The 22,358-nt window shown below is 39.8% G+C and overlaps 1 protein-coding gene across 1 annotated transcript in view; it reads right to left on the minus strand.

Moving 5' to 3' along the window:
* Positions 1 to 22,358, minus strand: part of LOC147341575 (uncharacterized) — a 75,928-nt gene that overhangs the window by 11,749 nt on the left and 41,821 nt on the right. Inside the window, exon 4 of the mRNA XM_086388266.1 lies at positions 7,719 to 7,825. Coding sequence (XP_086244392.1) covers positions 7,719 to 7,825 — 107 coding nt within the window. The remainder of the gene's footprint in view (positions 1 to 7,718; positions 7,826 to 22,358) is intronic.

Below are 22,358 nucleotides of genomic sequence, written 5' to 3' on the forward strand. Positions count from 1 at the left end.
GGCCTCCCTGTCCATCACCAACTCCTGGAGTTCACTCAGACTCACGTCCATCGAGTCGGTGATGCCATCCAGCCATCTCATCCTCTGTCGTCCCCTTCTCCTCCTGCCCCCAATCCCTCCCAGCATCAGAGTCTTTTCCAATGAGTCAACTCTTTGCATGTGGTGGCCGAAGTATTGGAGTTTCAGCTTTAGTATCATCCCTTCCAAAGAAATCCCAGGGCTGATCTCCTAAAGGAATGGACTGGTTGGACCTCCTTGCAGTCCAAGGGACTCTTAAGAGTCTTCTCCAACACCACAGTTGAAAAGCATCAGTAGTTCGGTGCTCAGCTTTCTTCGCAGTCCAACGCTCACATCCATACATGACCACAGGAAAAACCATAGCCTTGGCTAGATGGACCTGTGTTGGCAAAGTAATGTCTCTGCTTTTCAATATGCTATCTAGGTCGGTCATAACTTTCCTTCCAAGGAGTAACCGTCTTTTAATTTCATGGCTGCAATCACCATCTGCAGTGATTTTGGAGCCCAGAAAAATAAAGTCTGACACTGTTTCCACTGTTTCCCCATTTACTTCCCATGAAGTGGTGGGACCGGATGCCATGATCTAAGTTTTTTGAATGTTGAGTTTTAAGTCAACTTTTTCACTCTCCACTTTCACTTTCATTAAGAGGCTTTTGAGTTCCTCTTCACTTTCTGCCATAAGGGTGGTGCATCTGCATATTTGAGGTTACTGATATTTCTCCCACCAATCCTGATTCCAGCTTGTGCTTCTTCCAGCCCAGGGTTTCTCATGATCTACTCTGCGTATAAGTTAAATAAGCAGGGTGACAATATACAGCCTTGACGTACTCCTTCTCCTATTTGGAACCAGCCTGTTCTTCCATGTCCAGTTCTAACTGTTGCTTCCTGACCTGCAAACAGATTTCTCAAGAGGCAGGTCAGCTGGTCTGGTATTCCCATCTCTTTCAGAATTTTCCACAGTTTACTGTGATCCACACAGTCAAAGGCTTTGGCATAGTCAATAAAGCAGAAATAGACGTTTTTCTGGAACTCCCTTTCTTTTTCCATGATCCAGTGGGTGTTGCCAATTTGATCACTGGCTCCTCTGCCTTTGCTAAAATCAGCTTGAACATCTGGAAGTTCACGCTTCATGTATTGTTGAAGCCTGGCTTTGAGAATTTTGAGCATTACTTTACTAGTGTGTGAGATGAGTGCAATTGTGTGGTAGTTTGAGCATTCTTTGGCATTGCCTTTCTTTGGGATTGGAATGAAAACTGACCTTTTCAAGTCCCATGGCCACTGCTGAGTTTTCCAAATTTGCTGGCATACTGAGTGCAGCACTTTCACAGCATCATCTTTCAGGATTTGAAATAGCTCAACTGGAATTCCATCACCTCCACTAGCTCTGTTCGTAGTGATGCTTTCTAGGGCCCACTTGACTTCACATTCCAGGACATCTGGCTGTAGGTGAGTGATCACACCATGGTGATTATCTTGGTCATGAAGATCTTTTTAGTACAGCTCTTCTGTGTATTCTTGCCACCTCTTCTTAATATCTTCTGCTTCTATTAGGTCCATACCATTTCTGTCCTTTATAGAGCCCATCTTTGAATGAAATGTCCCCTTGATATGTCTAATTTTCTTGAAGAGATCTCTAGTCTTTCCCAATCTGTTGTTTTCCTCTATTTCTTTGCATTGATTGCTGAGGAAGGCTTTCTTATCTCTTCTTGCTATTCTTTGGAACTCTGCATTCAGATGCTTATATCTTTCCTTTTCTCCTTTGCTTTTCACTTCTCTTCTTTTCATAGCTATTTGTAAGGCCTCCCCAGACAGCCATTTTGCTTTTTTGCATTTCTTTTCCATGGAGACAGTCTTGATCCCTGTCTCCTGTACAATGTCAAGAACCTCCATCCATAGTTCATCAGGCACTCTATCTATCAGATCTAGTCCCTTAAATCTATTTCTCACTTCCAGTGTATAATCATAAGGGATTTGATTTAGGTCATACCTGAATGGTCTAGTGGTTTTCCCTACTTTCTTCAATTTAGGTCTGAATTTGGCAATAAGGAGTTCATGATCTGAGCCACAGTCAGCTCCTGGTCTTGTTTTTGCTGACTGTATAGAGCTTCTCCATCTTTGGCTGCAGAGAATATAATCAATATGATTTCGGTGTTGACCATCCGGTGATGTCCATGTGTAGAGTCTTCTCTTGTGTTGTTGGAATAGGGTGTTTGCTATGACCAGTGTGTTCTCTTGGCAAAATTCTTTTAGCCTTTGCCCTGCTTCATTCTGTATTCCAAGGCCAAATTTGCCTGTTACCCCAGGTGTTTCTTGACTTCCTATTTTTGCATTCCAGTCCCCTATAACGAAAAGCACATCTTTTTTGGGTGTTAGTTCTAAAAGGTCTTGTAGGTCTTCATAGAACCGTTCAACTTCAGCTTCTTCAGCATTACTGGTTGGGGCATAGGCTTGGATTACTGTGATATTGAATGGTTTGCCTTGGAAATGAAAAGAGTTCATACTGTCACTTTTGAGATTGCAAGTACTGCATTTTGGACTCTTTTGTTGACTATGATGGCTAATCCATTTCTTCTAAGGGATTCCTGCCCACAGTAGTAGATATAATGGTCATCTGAGTTAAATTCACCCATTCCAGTCCATTTTAGTTCGCTGATTCCTAGAATGTTGACATTCACTCTCGCCATCTCCTGTTTGACCACTTCCAATTTGCCTTCATTCATGGACCTAACATTCCAGGTTCCTATGCAATATTGCTCTTTACAGCATCGGACCTTGCTTTTATCACCAGTCACATCCACAACTGGGTATTGTTTTTGCTTTGGCTCCATCCCTTCATTCTTTCTGGAGTTATTTCTCCACTGATCTCCAGTAGCATATTGGGCACCTACCAACCTGGGGAGTTCCTCTTTCAGTATCCTATCATTTTGCCTTTTCATACTGTTCATGGGGTTCTCAAGGCAAGAATACTGAAGTGGTTTGCCATTCCCTTCTCCAGTGCACCACATTCTGTCAGACCTCTCCACCATGACCTGCCTGTCCTGGTTGGCCCCACATGGCATGGCTTAGTTTCACTGAGTTAGACAAGGCTGTGGTCCATGTGATTATATTGACTAGTTTTCTGTGATTATGGTTTCAGTGTGTCTGCCCTCTGATGCCCTCTCGCAACACCTACCGTCTTACTTGGGTTTCTCTTACGTTGGATGTGGGGTATCTCTTCACAGCTGCTCCAGCAATGAAATACAAATGAAAAACACAGTGAGATACTACTTCATGTCTAATAGGATGGAAAAATATGAAAAGATTAGCAACAGCTAGTGTTAGTGAGGAAGTGAAGCATCTGGAACTCTCATCCATTGTTGGTGGGATATAAAATGGTCCAACCACTTTTAAAAACTCTGACAATTTCATATAAAGTTACATATAAAACTTCCCGAGGAAGTACCAGGGTATTTACTCAAGAAAAATTAAAGTATATATCCATAAAAGGTCACATATAAGAATGTTTAAAGCAGCCTTATTCATAACAGTCCTAAACTGGAAGCAATCCAAAATCCATCCACAGGAGAATGGGTTTTAAAATGTTATATCAAGAGAATAGAATATTTAGCCATAAAGAAGAACTTATGATTTACTCCACAATATGGATGTATCTCAAAAAATTCCTGCCAACCAAAAGAGGCAGATACAAAAAGTAGATACTGAATGATTTCATTTTTATGACACCAAATACTGTTAAAACTAATCTATATCAGATATTGGGGCTGGGCAGACTGGAAATGGGCACAATGGAACTTTCTGGAGTAATGCACATGTTCTACTTTATTATTTCTCGTGGTAATGTGTTACCATGTGTTATATGGGTGTAGACAACTGTCAAAATTCATCAAGTCGTCCACCTAATATGTGTGCATTTTATTGTACGTTAATTTATCTTTAAAACTATTTCAAATCAAAAGTCAGAAATGCAGTCTTAAAAACAAATTCACTTACTTAAAGAAGCCACTAAATGAACACTAGTTTGTATTTTTCATTTCGATAAAGCCTGTCAGTCAGTGGCAGTTATTTTCCATTGGCTAGGGCATGAGGAAGAAGCCGTATTATATAAACTGAAACATAAAATGGCACTATGGAGAATATGATTCTATCTGTATACCTTAAATGAAAGGCACATATAAATTATTACCGTAGAACACAAAAGAGTTCCAACAAATGTGTTTACATAGGAAACTGATTATAGTTCTTGACTAATAAGAAATATTACTACTTTCCCTTGGAGTACAAAAAAGGGTCAGGCTTAAGGCCACTTCTATGACTAAGCTGAAGCTGCTGTTTGGAAAAAAGGACGTAACTGCAGTTGTGCTAATCCATTTATCTCCCATGAACTCCCTGGAATCTTTCTGCTGTGAGCCCACACAAACTGGAGATCTTACATGAAAATCATCTGAGTCTAACTAAAACCCAAAAATGAATTAATTTACCCCAGGCTTCACAGTCAAGCAATGAACTTGGATTAAAATTCAAGTGTCTGACTCTCTGTTATGATTAGTTAATCCAGCAAACACGTTTCTAACTATCAACTCTTCTAAGTTCTGGGAGTAAAAGCCAAGTTTACTATCCAGTTGGTCAGTGATAAAGCCTGACATTTATGTAGCACCTAATGACTTACAAAGAACCTTCATGTTTATTGTGAAGTGACCAGGATACTATTATTTTCTTTATTTTATTATTTTTCACTTCAGTCCAGTTCAGCCACTCAGTCGTGTCTGACTCTTTGTGACCCCATGAATCGCGGCACACCAGGCCTCTCTGTCCATCACCAACTCCAGGAGTTCACTCAGACTCACATCCATCGAGTGAGTGATGCAATCCAGCAATCTCATCCTCTGTCGTCCCCTTCTCCTCCTGCCCCTAAAACCTCCCAGCATCAGAGTCTTTGCCAATGAGTCAACTGTTCACATGAGGTGGCCAAAGTACTGGAGTTTCAGCTTTAGCATCATTCCTTCCAAAGAAATCCCAGGGCTGATCTCTTTCAGAATGGACTAGTTGGATCTCCTTGCAGTCCAAGGGACTCTCAAGAGTCTTCTCCAACACCACAGTTCAAAAGCATCAATTCTTCTGCACTCAGCTTTCTATATAGTCCAACTATCACACCATAAATGACTACTGGACAAACCATAGCATTGACTAGATGGACCTTTGTTGAGAAAGTAATGTCTCTGTTTTTTAATATGGTGTCTAGGTTGGTCATAACTTTCCTTCCAAGGAGTAATCGTCTTTTAATTTCATGGCTGTAGTCACCATCTGCAGTGATTTTGGAGCCCAGAAAAATGAAGTCTGACACTGTTTCCACTGTTTCCCCATCTATTCCCCATGAAGTGATGGGACTGGATGCCATGATCTTCGTTTTCTGAATGTTGAGCTTTAAGCCAACTTTTTCACTCTCCACTTTCACTTTCATCAAGAGGGTTTTTAGTTCCTCCTCACTTTCTGCCATAAGGGTGGTGTCATTTGCATATTTTTCACTTAAGAAATATTTATTGATTTCATACTATGTGCTAATCATTTGGGGCTTCCCTGGTGGTGCAGACGCTGAAGAATCTGCCTGTAATGCAGGAGACCCAGGTTTGATCCCTGGGTCAGGAAGAGGCCCTGGAGAAGGAAATGGCAACCCCCACCAGCATTTTTGATGCTAGACGGGCTCCTACTGTTATGAATCTTTTTTCTTTTTAATTGGAGGATAATTACTTTACAATGTTGTGTTCATTTCTGCCACACAACATGAGTCAGTCATTAAGTGTGTGTGTGTGTGTGTGTGTGTGTGTGTGTGTATACCCTCTCTCTTGAGCCTCCCTCCTACCCCCAGATCCTAGCCCTCTAGGTCATCACGGAGCACTGGGTTCAGCTCCCTGTGTATACAGCAACTTCCCACTAGCTACCTATTTTACATATGGTCATGTACATGTTTTAATGCTACTCTCTCAATTCATCCCACCTTCTCTTTCCCCCGACTGTGTCCACAAGTCCACTCTCTACATCTGTGCCTCTAGTTATACTGCTGAGGAGAGACTCACAGAGAAGTAGTAGGCAAAAAAAAGAGGTAGGAGGTAAAGCTTCTAGGCATAGATCATTTTAGCTAAATGAACAAGAGCTAGCTTGAAATTGCTTATATGTAAAAAATCCAGTTCATAGAGTACAAAGTGTGTCTCTGTCACTTTAAATTGCTGCTTTTTATGTTTCTTAATACAACCTTAAAAAAAATTCATTTCTGTGGGCCTGCAAGCACTTCAGTCTCCCCCCTTTTGTTGTTTCTTTTTTTGGTCTTCACATTCCTTAAATGTGAACGTCACTGTGATTCAGTTCTTGGTTCTCTGGTCTTCACTTGCTATGTTATCTCCCATTATCAGTGTGCTTTGCTTCTCACACAGCTATGACTTCCAGATGTAGCTCCACAACCCTGATATCTCTCTTTAGATTCAGTTCTTAATGTCTAATGACCTGATGTTTTTTCCATTTCAATAACTTTCCACTGATACTTCAAATTCAATACTCATCAAAAAATGGAGTTCATCACCTTCCCTGTAAAATTGTCCATCCATCATTATTCTATAAATATCCAAACCTGAAATCTCAATGCTACTTTTGACTCTTCTCCTACACAGCCAGCAAGTCTCCTCTTTTCCTCAGTGGTCCCTGAACCTGTCACAAGCTGGGTTTAGGCCTGGCTGCTTCACAACTGGACACTCAGGGCAGCCCACATTCCAGGCTCTGACCCCAGCCACCATCCATCGACCTCCAATACATTTCCCACATTACCACCAACTTAAACTTTCCTCCTGCTTCATTTCATCTTGTTATTATTCTGTTCAAAAACCTTTGACAGCAATTCAACATTCTAATCAATAAAGTCCAGACATTCAAAGCTTCTCAAATTCAGACCTCCACTACTACTCTTCCCTATGCGAACCCAATGGCTTAGCCAGAGTGATCCATTCACTGTGCCCCCTAAAATACGCCTTACACTTTCCCACCTCTTAACTTTTATCCCAGCTATTCTCCGCTGCTGCTGAAATGACTTCAGGGTATCCTCATTCTTTAAAGCTCTCTCTAGTCCTAACTCTCCTCAGCCCAAAGGTATCTCTCACCTTTGACTCTGCCTATTGTCTGTATTATTCAAATGGCACTGTCTTGCCTTTCTCCATTTTGTGTAGGTGGGTTGTCTTTTTAGGTAAACTCTGGAGGTCAGGGATCAGCCGTATCTAATTATTTTATATCTCTTCTATCACCAAGTCCAAAGCCTTATTGAGTGAGTGACAACAGCAGCTGTTTACCATCCATATGAAGCTCAGAGCAGAAATTTTCCATCTTTAAAACACCTGGAAGCCTCCTCTCTTAAGCTGTTACATTGTTAACTCTATTTTTTATGGAGATGTATTCTAAGTATGGTACCTGTGACCTGGTTACTGAAAGGTGATTGGATGATGATACATGGTACATTTCTAAAGCCAGACAGTAAGAACTGTTGCAGAGATAGGGCTCCACATTCCACAAAGGCACATCTGATCCCTGGGTAGTTTTAGTCCTTATAGTTCATCAACCCTTAGTTACCTTTCAAATTAAGTTAGCTGTAATAGTTTCTTAACGTAAATATATTTAAAGAAGTTGCATTTATCTAACTGACAATGCAGGCCCTGGAGTCTTACTTCACTATAATGGACATCCATCATTCCAGCATCCTCCTTCATCGCTCCTTCTTCATCTATGTTGGGAGTAATTTTCTTGAAGGCTGAACATCCATTAGGGAATAATTCTGTGTAAATAAAAAGCAGTGAAGTAAATTTACTTTTTAAAAGTGTTTTGTAAATGAAAGACAGACTTACATGCATTTCCTATCCTTAAAAATAAACACATACTTTTGGTAAGGAACAAAGTCATAAGTGTAATTTTCTGTTACAAAAAAAAATCTTTTTAACCAATTCTATCTATATACTATATATCCTACCAATCTTTTACCCAAACGATGAGCTCAATACACTTACAAATAAGTTTCATTCTCTGACTATCCCTCATCTGCAATGCTTGGTATGTAAAAGTTTCCTGATATGATCTATTTATTGACTATGCCAAAGCTTTTGAATGTGTGGATCACAATAAACTGTGGAAAATTCTGAGAGATGGGAATACCAGACCACCTGACCTGCCTCTTGAGAAACCTGTATGCAGGTCAGGAAGCAACAGTTAGAACTGGACATGGAACAACAGACTGGTTCCAAATAGGAAAAGGAATAGGTCAAGGCTGTATATTGTCACCCTGCTGACATCATGAGAAACGCTGGGCTGCAGGAAGCACAAGCTGGAAGCAAGATTGCAGGGATGGCACCTGGTCCATCATCTCATGGCAAATAGATGGGGAAATAGTGGCTGACTTTATTTGGTGGGGCTCCAAAATCACTGCAGATGGTGATTGCAGCCATGAAATTAAAAGAGGCTTACTCCTTGGAAGGAAAGTTATGACCAACCTAGACACCATATTAAAAAGCAGAGACATTACTTTGTCAACAAGGGTCCATCTAGAAAATGCTATGGTTTGTCCAGTAGTCATTTATGGTGTGAGAGTTGGACTATAAAGAAAACTGAGCGCAGAAGAATTGATGCTTTTAAACTGTGGTGTTAGAGAAGACTCTTGAGAGTCCCGTGGACTGCAAGGAGATCCAACCAGTCCATCCTAAAGGAGATCAGTCCTGGGTGTTCATTGGAAGGACTGGTGTTGAAGCTGAAACTCCAATACTCTGGCCACCTGATGCAAAGAGCTGACTCATTTGAAAAGACCCTGATGTTGCAAAAGATTGAAGGCAAGAGAAGGGGACAACAGAGGATGAGATGGTTAGATGGCATCACCGACTCAATGGACATGAGTTTGGGTAAGCTCCGGGAGTTGGTGATGGACAGGGAGGCCTGAGGGGTTGCAGTTCATGGGGTCGCAAAGAGTCGGACACGAATGAGCGACTGAACTGAACTGAATATGGTCTAAAAATTATTAACACTTTGATCCTGTGTATGTTTATCGTCTGTCACCTAAACAAAGAGGGCATGTACTTTTCAGGTAAACACTGAACGAGCTTTTGTAAGCATCTCTAGTTCCTTGTTTTACTGGAGAATTGGGAAAGTGGCCTAGGACTTGTAAAGAGAGGCAGGAAATAAAATAGATGCCAGGGATGGGGAATCCTTAGAGAAATAGGATGGGGCACTGGAAGAACCAGAGCTTTTGAAGTTAGACAGACCCAGTTTTATCATTAACTGTGTGATTTTAGACATTTTTATCTCTCTAGGACTGTATCTGTAAAACAGAAGACAATTACTTATAAAAACTCAATGAAATGTAAAGTGTTTAGAGCGGTACCTAACATACAACAAGTGTTTAATAAATTTGTTTTACCAAAGCTACCAATAAGTAAACTAGGTTTCTGAAGATAAAATTAAATAATTGAGGTTGCGGCTGCTAAGTCACTTCAGTCATGTCCAACTCTGTGCAACCCCATCGATCGCAGCCCACCAGGCTCCCCCATCCCCGGGATTCTCCAGGCAAGAACACTGGAGTGGGTTGCCATCTCCTTCTCCAATGCATGAAAGTGAAAAGTGAAAGTGAAGTCACTCAGTCGTGTCCAACTCCTAACGACCCCATGGACTGCAGCCCACCAGGCTCCTCCATCCACAGGATTTTCCAGGCAAGAGTACTGGAGTGGGGTGCCATTGCCTTCTCCGAAATGATTGCTAGCAGTTGGTATAGTGACTGCAGTTGGACCACTGGGAGGGTAAGTAGTGAGCCCCAGCTGAAAACTATTGCTGTAGGATTGTGGACCAAATTGTTACCATCAAACAAGAGTCTGGGGATAGAAGGCCACATGGTTGCCCTACAGATTTTGCACTTAGGAACATGTCCCAACACTCTTGCTGTGGTTGTATTTACCCCTATATAAGTGGGTTGTCACTTTAAAGGAAAATTCAGTCTCCTTATAATAGAATCTGCTAGTCAGTGGTCGCAAGGGGACAAACAGCTTTTGCCATCTACTGTTCTACAATCTAATAGTGATGCTTAGAAATGATGATGTTCTCATCACTAAATATTTGGTAAGCTTCCTGGTGTTAAAGGCTGGAGAAGGAAGAAGGAAGGTTTAAGAAAGCCAAACCTCATACTGAGATTTCTCAGCATTCTGATGGAAAAGGGGTCATGTATCATGGCTTGGTCTATGGGACACTCGTTGAGTAGTAGTGCATTGTGAGAACTTTTTGAAATTTAGGAGAAAACATCCCACTTGATTCATAAAGTGAAGGGTTAGTTAGGCAGTTAAGGAAGAGGGCCCCCAAACTTGAGAACAGGTAAAGAATGTAACCCTTAACAAAGAAAAGAGTCAACCCCCTGAAGGGCTCAGGCAGCTACATCCATGACTGGGGAAAAAATTCTGTCTATTCTGAGGATATTATTATTTTAAATGATTCCCACATCCAGGGTTTTTAGAAAAGGCCGGGATTCAGGAGAGGATAAAAAGGGGTCAAAGCATCTCAGGAAAGGGTGTTTCGGTGTGTATCTCAAATACAGGGAGGGTAAATTATGATTCCTGTCAGAAACAAACAGGTTAAGAGCTATTTTAGACTCTGTGGTCTACATCATCTTGTGTAAAGACTACTCTTAAGGATTTTTTCAGCTTCAGAGTCCACTCTTCTTGCTAAATGCATTACCTTGATTCCTATGCCTGATGATGCATCTCCAATTAGAGAAGCACATATATATACACATACACACATATCCATATATATAAATATATATGTCCTTGTTTAAGTTATCAACACCCACCAAACTATCCAATGATAAGAGGACTCTTTTTTGTGGGTCTTCAAAATGCTTGGGGAAAACTTTGATTCCCTTTAGTCTTGTTTCGTTTAGTCTTGTTTCAGATGAAACAAGTGACTAAATCTAGGTCAGTGTATATCTGTGTGAGGGCTCTTCTGTAGCCCTATGTAGCATTATGTCACATGGTCTTGAAGGGTCTGCTTTAAATCTTTCTGGTATGTAACCTGGATTCCTGATTCTGCCCTTCAGAGCTGTGGCTTCTGTTTTCCTGATGTTATCCTAGGGCAAGCAAGATGCAAACTGTCCAACTAGACCACTACCTTGAGCAGAAAGGTCCCATGGACAAAGTGGAGGAGAGTTTGGAGGGTGGGAACGCTACCCTTGCTAAAATAAGACTGCTAGTTAGAAGAGGATTAGGAGATAAGCCTCAAGTGGAGGGCTAAAGGGGAAAGGCTGTAACTGGGAAGGAACTGAGGAAAGGAAAAGCTACGCAGAACGGAAGCTGTCAGATCCGGGTATAGAGACTTGGGAAAGCGACCAACATTACCCGATAAGGCATGACAAGAACAGACTCTATGGGAAAGGAAATTCCTTTGCCTGGGGTGATGGAGGAGCTCTACAGGCCTGAAGCTTTGCTGAATCTCGGATGCTCTGTGGTGGTGGAAGAATGCACACTTGATTCTTGTCTACCCTGGGAGAAAACAGCTGTGCACTGTGTCAGGAAGAGAAGAGGTGCAGGAGTCTAGTCTCCAGAGAATGACACCTAGAACATGTTGAGGTTTGCAGACAAAGTGAAGTAAGGAAATTTAGATCTGTTTTTTGATTGTGTATTTTTGGGACTGGGAGTAACTAACACCTCATATCACCGCTTAGAGGTAACTTAGAAAAAGGGAAGAAAGTGAGATCCTTGAGATCTCTGATACAAAGAGCAAGAGCTCTGGCTGAAAGAAGTTTGCAGGTGGAGGTGAGGCAGGGAGCACTGTACCTCTCTCTCCACTTTCCCTTTCCATTCAGTGCCTGAAGCATGAAAAGCAGGATCTAGAAATGGCCCCTCTCTGGTCTTCTGTGGTCACTTCAGGATGCCTCGGGACCAAGTCTTTGCTCACTCAGGCAACCACCCAATGGAACAAACTGTTTTTGTTTTTTTTTTCTTAAAAACTCTAAACGGGAGAACATCTGTCTCCAATGCATCAGTTGTAGCATTTCATTCCATCTTGATGAAAAAGAAAGCTTTATGATGACTTCAAGAGAAATGGCATACAACATTGAGAAAACTGAAAAATTTTGGCAATTGATATGTCAGAGATTTTGTCTTAATCATAAAAGGATATTTGATAGAAAGCAAAGGGTTCTACAATTGCTCTATTATTTTTGATAAAATAAGTTTGTCTTAAGTGTAAATGGAAAGTTTTCTTTCACTTCTGCACTCAAATGTACTTTTATTTACTCTGTGAATATCCAGGTCTTACCTAGGTTATGGATTTCTCAGACTGGAAGACAGGTTAACAGATTAAGATTTTAACTTGTGTTTTAACACTAGTGGTTTAGCTTGGCATGACTATCATACTTTAATCACAAAATTAACAAAATCAGGTGTTTTGGATATCGGAATGAAAGAGGCTAAGGGAGGGAAACCCTAAGGATTTTACTACTGCCACAATTTCAGAATAAGATTTTCTAGTTTAAGTGAGTAGAATTTTCCAGGCTTAAAAATGGATGGTACCTATAAATAAACATGTAAACTTCTCCTAAATTTAACATTACTTTTATTAAAACACAAAACATCCTTTTTTCCTACACAGAGAAAGGCTCTTTGATTTCTAGGAAGGTTAAATTTGGAAACAGTAAAAAAAAGCCAACAACCCTTGAAAGTTTTGTAAAATAACTATTTAAATGATCGGTTAAAAGCACTGTTTCCACTTCTTGAAACATGTCACATTGTTTGCTGTTCAGGCTGGCTGCCTCAAGCTAATGTCCAAAAAAATTCACAGCAAATTTATATATTTCAGTTCCTATTTTCTCCAATCCTATAGTTATAATTATAAAGCTTAAGAACTGGTAATGGAGAGAAATAATTCTTGATTTTTGCTTAGTTTTTAGGTCTTTGCCCCTCTGAAAAAATTCTAAGGAAATACTTTAATATAGTTAACTATTTTCAGTATCTAATGGGTGTAGGTTGATACTTAGTAGACATAAAACTCTTATTTCAAATCTCTACTAATTGAAAAGAGGAGATAATATTAACCTTATATATCTGAAAGACACACGTAAAACCTTAATTAGTTGTGTTTAGGGGTTTCATATTTGTTAGTTTATTTTTAACTGCAGGTGTGCAATTTCAATATTTGTTTTTATGGCAATTTCACAGGCATACCAGTGATGTAGGGAAAAGAAGCCTCAAACAAGGCCTGCTTTTGATACTTACTTGTTCTCCACTTTAAAAGCACATACATACTAAAAAGAAAATACTAGAGCATGTCAATTTCAAATATATGATTGTTGAAAAGAAATTCAGGTCCAAACAGAAGGTGGTTAATTTCATATGCAAGTAAAATGAATCATTTTAGTTATGCCATTTTGTTTGTGAAAAAAAAAATACCTAGTTAACTATAGAAATTCTGGAATTAAAAAATAAACCATAGTTGTGTTCTCATAGCCAAAACCAGAGTGATGTGACTCCCACAAGATGGTTTCATTTTGCAGTAATGTTACTCATTTGACTGCCTTCAAGGAAATACTGAGTTGGCCAAAAAGTTCCTTTGGGGTTTTCCATATGACATTATAAGAAACCCAAATGAAGTTTTTGGCCAACCCAATAGCTTGCAATTATGATCAACAGTGGGAGATTTCTTTGCAGTGCCCAATGCCAATCAACTTTTTAAAAACTTTTTATTTTTTTTACTTTAATTTTATTTTTTAACTTTACAATATTGTATTGGTTTTGCCATATATCAAAATGAATCCACCACAGGTATACATGTGTTCCCCATCCTGAACCCTCCTCCCTCCTCCCTCCCCATACCATCCCTCTGGGTCGTCCCAGTACAACAGCTCCAAGCATCCAGTATCGTGCATCAAACCTGGACTGGTGACTCGTTTCATATATGATATTATACATATTTCAATGCCATTCTCCCAAATCATCCCACCCTCTCCCTCTCCCACAGAGTCCAAAAGACTGTTCTATACATCAGTGTCTCTTTTGCTGTCTCGTATACAGGGTTATTGTTACCATCTTTCTTGGTGTTTTTCTTTCTGGCTTATTTCACTCTGTATAATAGGCTCCAGTTTCATCCACCTCATTAGAACTGATTCAAATGTATTCTTTTTAATGGCTGAGTAATACTCCATTGTGTACATGTACCACTGCTTTCTCATCCATTCATCTGCTGATGGACATCTAGGTTGCTTCCATGTCCTGGCTATTATAAACAGTGCTGCGATGAACACTGGGGTACACGTGCCTCTTTCAATTCTGGTTTCCTCAGTGTGTATGCCTAGCAGTGGGATTGCTGGATCATAAGGCAATTCTATTTCCAGTTTTTTAAGGAATCTCCACACTGTTCTCCATAGTGGCTGTACTAGTTTGCCTTCCCACCAATAGTGTAAGAGGGTTCCCTTTTCTCCACACCCTCTCCAGCATTTATTGCTTGTAGACTTTTGGATCACAGCCATTCTGACTGGCGTGAAATGGTACCTCATAGTGGTTTTGATTTGCATCTCTCTGATAATGAGTGATATTGAGCATCTTTTCATGTGTCTGTTACCCATCTGTATGTCTTCTTTGGAGAAATTTCTATTTAGTTCTTTGGCCCATTTTTTGATTGGGTCATTTATTTTTCTGGAATTGAGCTGTAGGAGTTGCTTGTATATTTTTGAGATTAGTTGTTTGTCCATTGCTTCATTTGCTATCATTTTCTCCCATTCTGAAGGCTGTCTTTTCACCTTGCTAATAGTTTCCTTTGTTGTGCAGAAGCTTTTAAGTTTAATTAGGTCCCATTTGTTTATTTTTTGCTTTTATTTCCAATATTCTGGGAGGTGGGTCATAGAGGATCCTGCTGTGATGTATGTCGGAGAGTGTTTTGCCTATGTTCTCCTCTAGGAGTTTTATAGTTTCTGGTCTTACATTTAGATCTTTAATCCATTTTGAGTTTATTTTTGTGTATGGTGTTAGAAAATGCTCTAGTTTCATTCTTTTACAAGTGGTTGGCCAGTTTTCCCAGCACCACTTGATAAAGAGATTGTCTTTAATCCATTGTATATTCTTGCCTCCTTTGTCAAAGATAAGGTGTCCATATGTGTGTGGATTTATCTCTGGGCTTTCTATTTTGTTCCCTTGGTCTATATTTCTGTCTTTGTGCCAGTAACATACTGTCTTGATGACTGTGGCTTTGTAGTAGAGCCTGAAGTCAGGCAGGTTGATTCCTCCAGTTCCATTCTTCTTTCTCAAGATAGTTTTGGCTATTCGAGGTTTTTTGTATTTCCATACAAATTGTGAAATTATTTGTTCTAGCTCTGTGAAGAATACCGTTGGTAGCTTGATAGGGATTGCATTGAATCTATAAATTGCTTTGGGTAGTATACTCATTTTCACTATATTGATTCTTCCAATCCATGAACATGGTATATTTCTCCATCTATTAGTGTCCTCTTTGATTTCTTTCACCAGTGTTTTATAGTTTTCTATATATAGGTCTTTAGTTTCTTTAGGTAGATATATTCCTAAGTATGTTATTCTTTTCGTTGCAATGGTGAATGGAATTGTATATGACAAACCCACAGCAAACATTATCCTCAATGATGAAAAATTGAAAGCATTTCCTCTAAAGTCACGAACAAGGCAAGGGTGCCCACTTTCACCATTACTATTCAACATAGTTTTGAAAGTTTTGGCCACAGCAGTCAGCAGAAAAAGAAATAAAAGGAATCCAAATTGGAAAAGAAGAAGTAAAACTCTCACTGTTTGCAGATGACATGATCCTCTACATAGAAAACCCTAAAGACACCACCAGAAAATCACTAGAACTAATCAATGAATATAGTAAAGTTGCAGGATATAAAATCAACACACAGAAATCCCTTGCATTCCTATACACTAGTAATGAGAAAATAGAAAACTTTTTATTTTGTATTGGAGTAGAGCCAAATAATAATGCTGTGACAGTTTCAGGTGGACAGCAAAGGGCTCAGCCATACATATATGTGTATCTGTTCTCTTAGATCAACTGATTTACTATTTAAGTAGTTGTTACAGTAGTCAACAATACTAATTTTGGAAAGAGAAGCTTTCAGGCAGATTCCTGAATTAGACTTGTGGAATCCTGAGCCCTTTAAGACCATGACTCCTTTTGTGGATGCCCCCCTGCCAGCCCTATACCAGCCCCAGCTCTATTGAGACACAATTGTTATTGATCACTGTGTACATTTAAGGTGTATGTGTTGATTTGATACATGTATATATTGTGAAGTGATTACCACACTAGAGTTCATCACCACACATAATTACCATTTTGGACAGAGGAAAAACATTTAAGACCTACTTTCTTAGCAACGTTCAAATATATAACAAAATCTACTTCACTGTAATCACTAAATACATTAGATATCCAGAACATATTCATCCTGTAAGTGGAAATTTGTACCCTTTGACCAAAATCACCCTATTTTTGGCATCCCTCTGGTTACCACCATTCTACTTTCTGTGGCTACAAGTTTGGCTTAAGATTTCATGTATAAGTAAGATTGTACACTATTTGTCTTTCTCTTTCTCAGATTTATTTCACTTAGCATGATATCCTCAAGGGCTAGCCGTGTTGTCACAAATGGTAGGATTCCCTTCTTTCCATTGACTACATGTGCCATGTCTTCTTCATCCATTCATATGGATCCATTTCATGTTTCCATAATACTAATTGGCATCATTTCACTTCAACAGGAAGAACTTTTCTCAGCATTTCTTGGAAGACAGGTCTAGTGGTGATGGACTCCCTCAACTTTTGTTTGCCTGGAAAAGTGCTCATCTGTCCATTTCTAGGACAACTTTGCTGGATGAAGTATTCTTGGTTGGCAGGTATTTTTTTCTTTCAGAACTTGAAAAATATCATTCTACCCTCTATTAGCCTTTAAGGTTTCTGCTGATAGCATCCCATAAATCATATAGGCTTTCTTCACTCTTTTTCATTTTTCTTATTTCTCCTCTGACTTGATAATTTCAAAATATTTAAGATCTACTATCTTGGCAACTTTCAAGTATGTAACACAATCTTGTTCACTATAATCACTATATACATTAGATATCTGGAACATATTCATATTGTAAGTAGAAATGTGTACCCTTTGGCCAAAATTTAATTCAGACTATTTCTTCCACTTGATCCATTCTGTGTTTAATACTCTCTATTCCAGTTTTAACTTCATTCATTGTATTCATAAGCACCAGAAAATATTTGGTTCTTTTTTTGAGATTTCCATCTCTGTTGACTTCTCATTTTGTCTGTGTATTATCTTCCTGACTTTACTAAATGTTCTCTTTTATTGTAGTTCATTGAGCTTCCTTAGAAAAGCTATTTTGAATTATTTATTGGATAAATTGCAGATCTCCATGTCTTTCTTACCACAAGATTATTGTGATCCTTTGGTAGTGTCATAGTTCCTTCGTTTTTCATGTTCCTTGAAATTTTGCATTGCTATCTTCACATTTGAAATAGCAGCCACCTTCAACCAATTTGACTGACCGATTTTGGGTGAGAAATACTTTCCATCTGTCCTGCTAGGGATTCTGAGGCTTTCACCGACCTTGTATGGATACACCTGCTCTGTGATTCTGGCTCCCACATATGACAGAATTCATGAGCACATATGTCTTTTCTCCATCATGTAACATACCAGGGCAGGTGCTAACAGCCTCCCATTTGATTTCCCAAAGGTGGTGCTACTTGTGGTCTCTCCCTGGACCACAAACTCTGGCTGGCTTTCTGCACATGCTCAGTATCTATCTGCCAGAGCTGGCTCTCACTGCCTTCAGCAGCAAGCACATACATCCTGCTACCAATGGAGGACAGTGTGGTTGAGGCACATGGAGTGCCTGTGGGCCAGTGGGGGATCCACAGACTAAATATCTCTAGGGATGTGTTGGCAGGCTTTTTCATGGAGTCCGTGATGTGGTTAGTAGGGTCTGTTTGCGTGTAGTGCCCTCTCAGAATCCTATCTGCTGCTCCCTCGGCCTCTTCCTGCCTCCATCATTCAGTTCACAACTCAGTACTCTGGATAGAGCAAGAGAGAAATGGGCCTCTTTGGGAGCATCCTGTGCTGCTGGGAAACACAGTACATCATCATATGCTCTCACTTTTCCCTGCATTAGAAATCAAGGGTGAGAAAGTCTCTCTTGGCACTGAGCTGTGCCACCTTGTGGAAAAGGTGACATGAATAAATCAAACTATTCCTCTTACCCTCTTCAATGCATTCAAACGTGTATAATTTTTGCTCCAATAGTATCCTAGAACTTCTCCACTGGACTTCTGGACTTCCCCCAAGGCTTTCTTGTCTGTGAGTGATTATCCAAAATAAGTGTTCTCCGGGGGATCCTAGACTGCAGCTGACAGAGGCTGGAGCCAGCTCATAGGCCACTGCAAGGTCCACAGACAGAACACAGGTCTGTCTGCCCATTACCTGACACATGGGTGGGTAAAATTCCTCCCAGGTCCCTTGGTATGTGGGGCTGGATCCCACAGCTCCCACAAAGGCACTTCATCCATGTATGGATGCCAAATTGTTCTTGAGATGGGTATACAAACAAACGACATATTATAGGGCCATCTAGCTGATGTGTGAACTCCCTTTCTTGTCTTTTTAGCATTTTCAAAAATATATTTCTTTCTTTCTTTGCCTGCACTGGGTCTTAGTTGTAGCAGGTGAGACCTTTAGTTGCGGCATACACGATCTGATTCCCTGACCAGGGACAGAACATGAGAACTGGGAGTGCAGGGAAGTCCTCTCAACTCCCTGTTAATACCAAGATACTGTTATACTAAAATGGCTGTAGAGATATAATACGTGGACAGTTGTTGGTAAAGTTGGGGCAGACAGGGGAAAATAAGTGATGTATGTTATCGAGAGCTTCCCATAAGCCCTGAGAAGAATTTAATCTGTGGCAGTCTTGCAGGGAGACAGTCTTGGAAAACAAACATTGAACATCAGGCCTGGCCCTGTACTATTTAACTTATTCTTGTACTCTTAATGAAAGCAGAAGGCAAATGAACAATCCAGTTTTCTTTTAGAACAACTTCTGTTCAACAGTGAGTCAGATGAAAGGTGAGCATATTTTTCAGAGCTCAATCATATCCCATTCATAGCTGCAAGCTACAGGCTGCAAGCTTCCTTGGGCTAACTTAAGTTCTCCCCATCCCTAAGAATAGAAATATCTCACTTTTTCGATGAAGAAACTCTGCAACCAAAGCTGCTATGTGGACATAACACATTGCTGCCTGAAAAAGGAGACAAAGAAGGAACCGTGAGATTGTGCTCCAGGGGTTTGGGAGGGCTTGTGTTTCGAACAAAGTCATAAGTAGTCACCTCTGAAAAATCTCCATTTTTTATATGAATTTTGGCCATGCTATCAAGCCAGGTTTTCCTGAGCTCTGAGATACTTGTATAAGACTTGGCTAAGCTATACTGGAGATCAATTAGCATTTCGGGGTCCTTCACCTTCTCCTTCATTTGAGCTGTTGCCATAAGAACAGTATGGATTCTCTTGGTCAAGTCTTTGACTTCTGAGGGAAAAGCAGTTGCCCAATATCAAAACAAACAAAAAAGACGTATTTATCAATATTATTGGTGTGCTCTAAGCCTAAGCAGCCCATCTTGGGAATAACATAGAACTTTTACCCCTTGTCAGAGATCATGGTATTCATTCTTGGTTCTTGGCATGTGGGCATGCCTAAAGAGTTTTACACTAATTCTTTAAAAAAAATAGTCTATTATCTCAGGTTTCAAAAGCAGTGAGTTTGGTGGCAGTATATTCCTAACACATAAAAGCACAAACTCTCGAGCCAGACTACCTGATTTTGGACCCCACCTCCTCTGCTGTCAATTCGATTGCCATGAAGGTAATCCATATTCGCCATTATTGTTTAATTTTAGTTACAATAGTAACTAAAAATTGATATCATACTATGCGCCAAGCAGTGGCCTGGGCACTTTACATGTTTTAAACTTTATAACAACAGTATGAATTAAGTACAATTATAATTCATTTTACCAATGGGAAAACCAATGTACACAGCAGTTATGTAGTTTGGCCAAAGTTGCGAAGTTGGTAGGTGGTAGAGTCAGGACTGACACTCAGGCAGTGGGGCTACAGAGCTCATGACCTTAGTCACTCTTCCATCTCCCAACTGCCATATGCTTTAATGTGAAAACCATACTCTAGACATTTCTAATTATGCAAATCAGAGTTTATGAATCACAGAACACTCTGAAGAGGTTAAAGAGATCATTACTTTCTCTTAAAGCATTGCTTTGGTCCTCAAAAGCACAAAGTTAGAGTTTCCTCCTTATCAGTCCTATGGCTTCCTATTCACTCCACCAGAGTAATCACAATTATATGTAGGGTTCTGAGAAGAGGAGTAGGGACAGCTACAGGCCTCAGGGAGCTTTTCAATGTGAATACCACCAAAGGTGGAGAAAATTATATTCAAAAGTGTCTTCTTTAAAGATGACTTTTAAAAATGATTATCCATATGTGTGTGTACGTGTATATATATATACACACATTAGTAGAGATTCTTCATCTCTTCTTATACATTAGTAGAGATTTCATTTACTGGGAGAAAGCTATACCTTCGTTGTAATAGACTTTATTGGTAATGATTGCCCTACCAGAATAAAACTGTCATCTCACCAATGAGTCATGAAAAAGATTTCCTATGAAGGAGGTCTAAAACAGACCCCATTTACTTTGAAAAAGTTGGTAGTCTAACTTTTATATAACATGGAATTAAGGATGGTAAAAAACTAGGAAAATAAACTCTCAGGGTATGAGTAAAAGATGCTAAATGACATAAGCTATTTCTGTGCTCTTGGGATTAGTTGGAGCATATACTGATTTCTTAGGGAACCAGTAGAGCTGGCTGAAAAGCAAACTATCCCAGCCTGAGAATGGCTGGTACTATTCAGTGTTGTTTTTGTTGCTGGTGGTGGTGGTTTTTCAGTCTCAGCAACATTCCTATGGGGATATGTTTTGGTACAAAGATTCGACATGTCCCAAACATCAAGTATGCTATGACTGCAAACCTTTTTTCCAGATTTTACACAAATTGTCAAATTATGCTGGAAGATGACCTTTCCCAAGAGTGGGGATGATTCCTCTGGGAGGAAACGTTCTCTGTTGGCAAGGGAATCTTCTTCCCTTGTACACATACATCACTGAAGAACAGAACCTACTCTCCATGCAACAAAACAACACATGAACTTTTACAACGTTTTAGGTTTTAAGTATATAGGTAGGAAAGACTGATGGTGTTCAGGGTCGTGGGTTTGGCCTCAGCCAACTGTTGCCCAAGAACAACAGTCTTGGACGTAGGTTTGCCAATAAGTATCTCTGGCTGCTGCTACTGCTAAGTCACTTCATGCATGTCCGACTTTGCGCAACCCCATAGACGGCAGCCCACCAGGCTCCCCTGTCCCTGGGATTCTCCAGGCAAGAACACTGGAGTGGGGTGCCATTGCCTTCTCCGAGTAGCTCTGGCAGGCCCCAGTTAACAGATGATTCTTTAAGCTCAGAAAATCATCAAGTAATGAATCCCTTCGGTGCCATTCCTCATCTGCTGGCAAAGGATCAGGCAGCTGTTACCTATTCTAGTAAGTGAAGTTTTCTGATATTTCCAACTCAGTACTTAATTAGCCAATCTTATAAATGGGAACAACAGTTGAGGAAAAAAAAAAACATTTCTTTTCTAAGTAAGTTTAACTATCAAGCCCAGAGAAAATTCAAATTATATCATAATTATGTATACATAGTATAGTCATTCATTCACCCATTCAACTAATGCTGAATATTTACTGTGTACCTTGCAGTCTTCTAGGTGCTAGTGGTACAGGGATGAACTAGACAAAGCCTTGACCTTTGAAGCTCACATTCTGTACACTTGATACTATATAAAAGTTGTGAATCCAATGCACAGCTTAACTTGAGGACTGAAATGGCCCTGACAGTGAACATGGTTCTAATTTTTCACTTAAAGTGAGAACATACCTTCCTAGGTCTGCCACTGTTTGCAAAGTAATTGATAATGAATAAACTCCTGAAATCTTGATCCTCCACTTAGTGCTACATCCACTATCAACTGGCTTACAGCAATTATCATCTGTGGAAAGAAGAAACGTCTTTTTTTCAATGTCATTTTTCAAATGTCTTTTTAATAGATGCTGCTTGTTTTCTTCAATGTACAAACCCATAAGCACTCATACAAAATGCTTCTTTTAAAGATTTTACAGA

This window comes from Bos grunniens, chromosome X (genome assembly GCF_055505025.1).
Source record: "Bos grunniens cultivar Pamir isolate PY7600 chromosome X, Bosgru_T2T1.0, whole genome shotgun sequence".
NCBI lineage: Eukaryota > Metazoa > Chordata > Mammalia > Artiodactyla > Bovidae > Bos > Bos grunniens.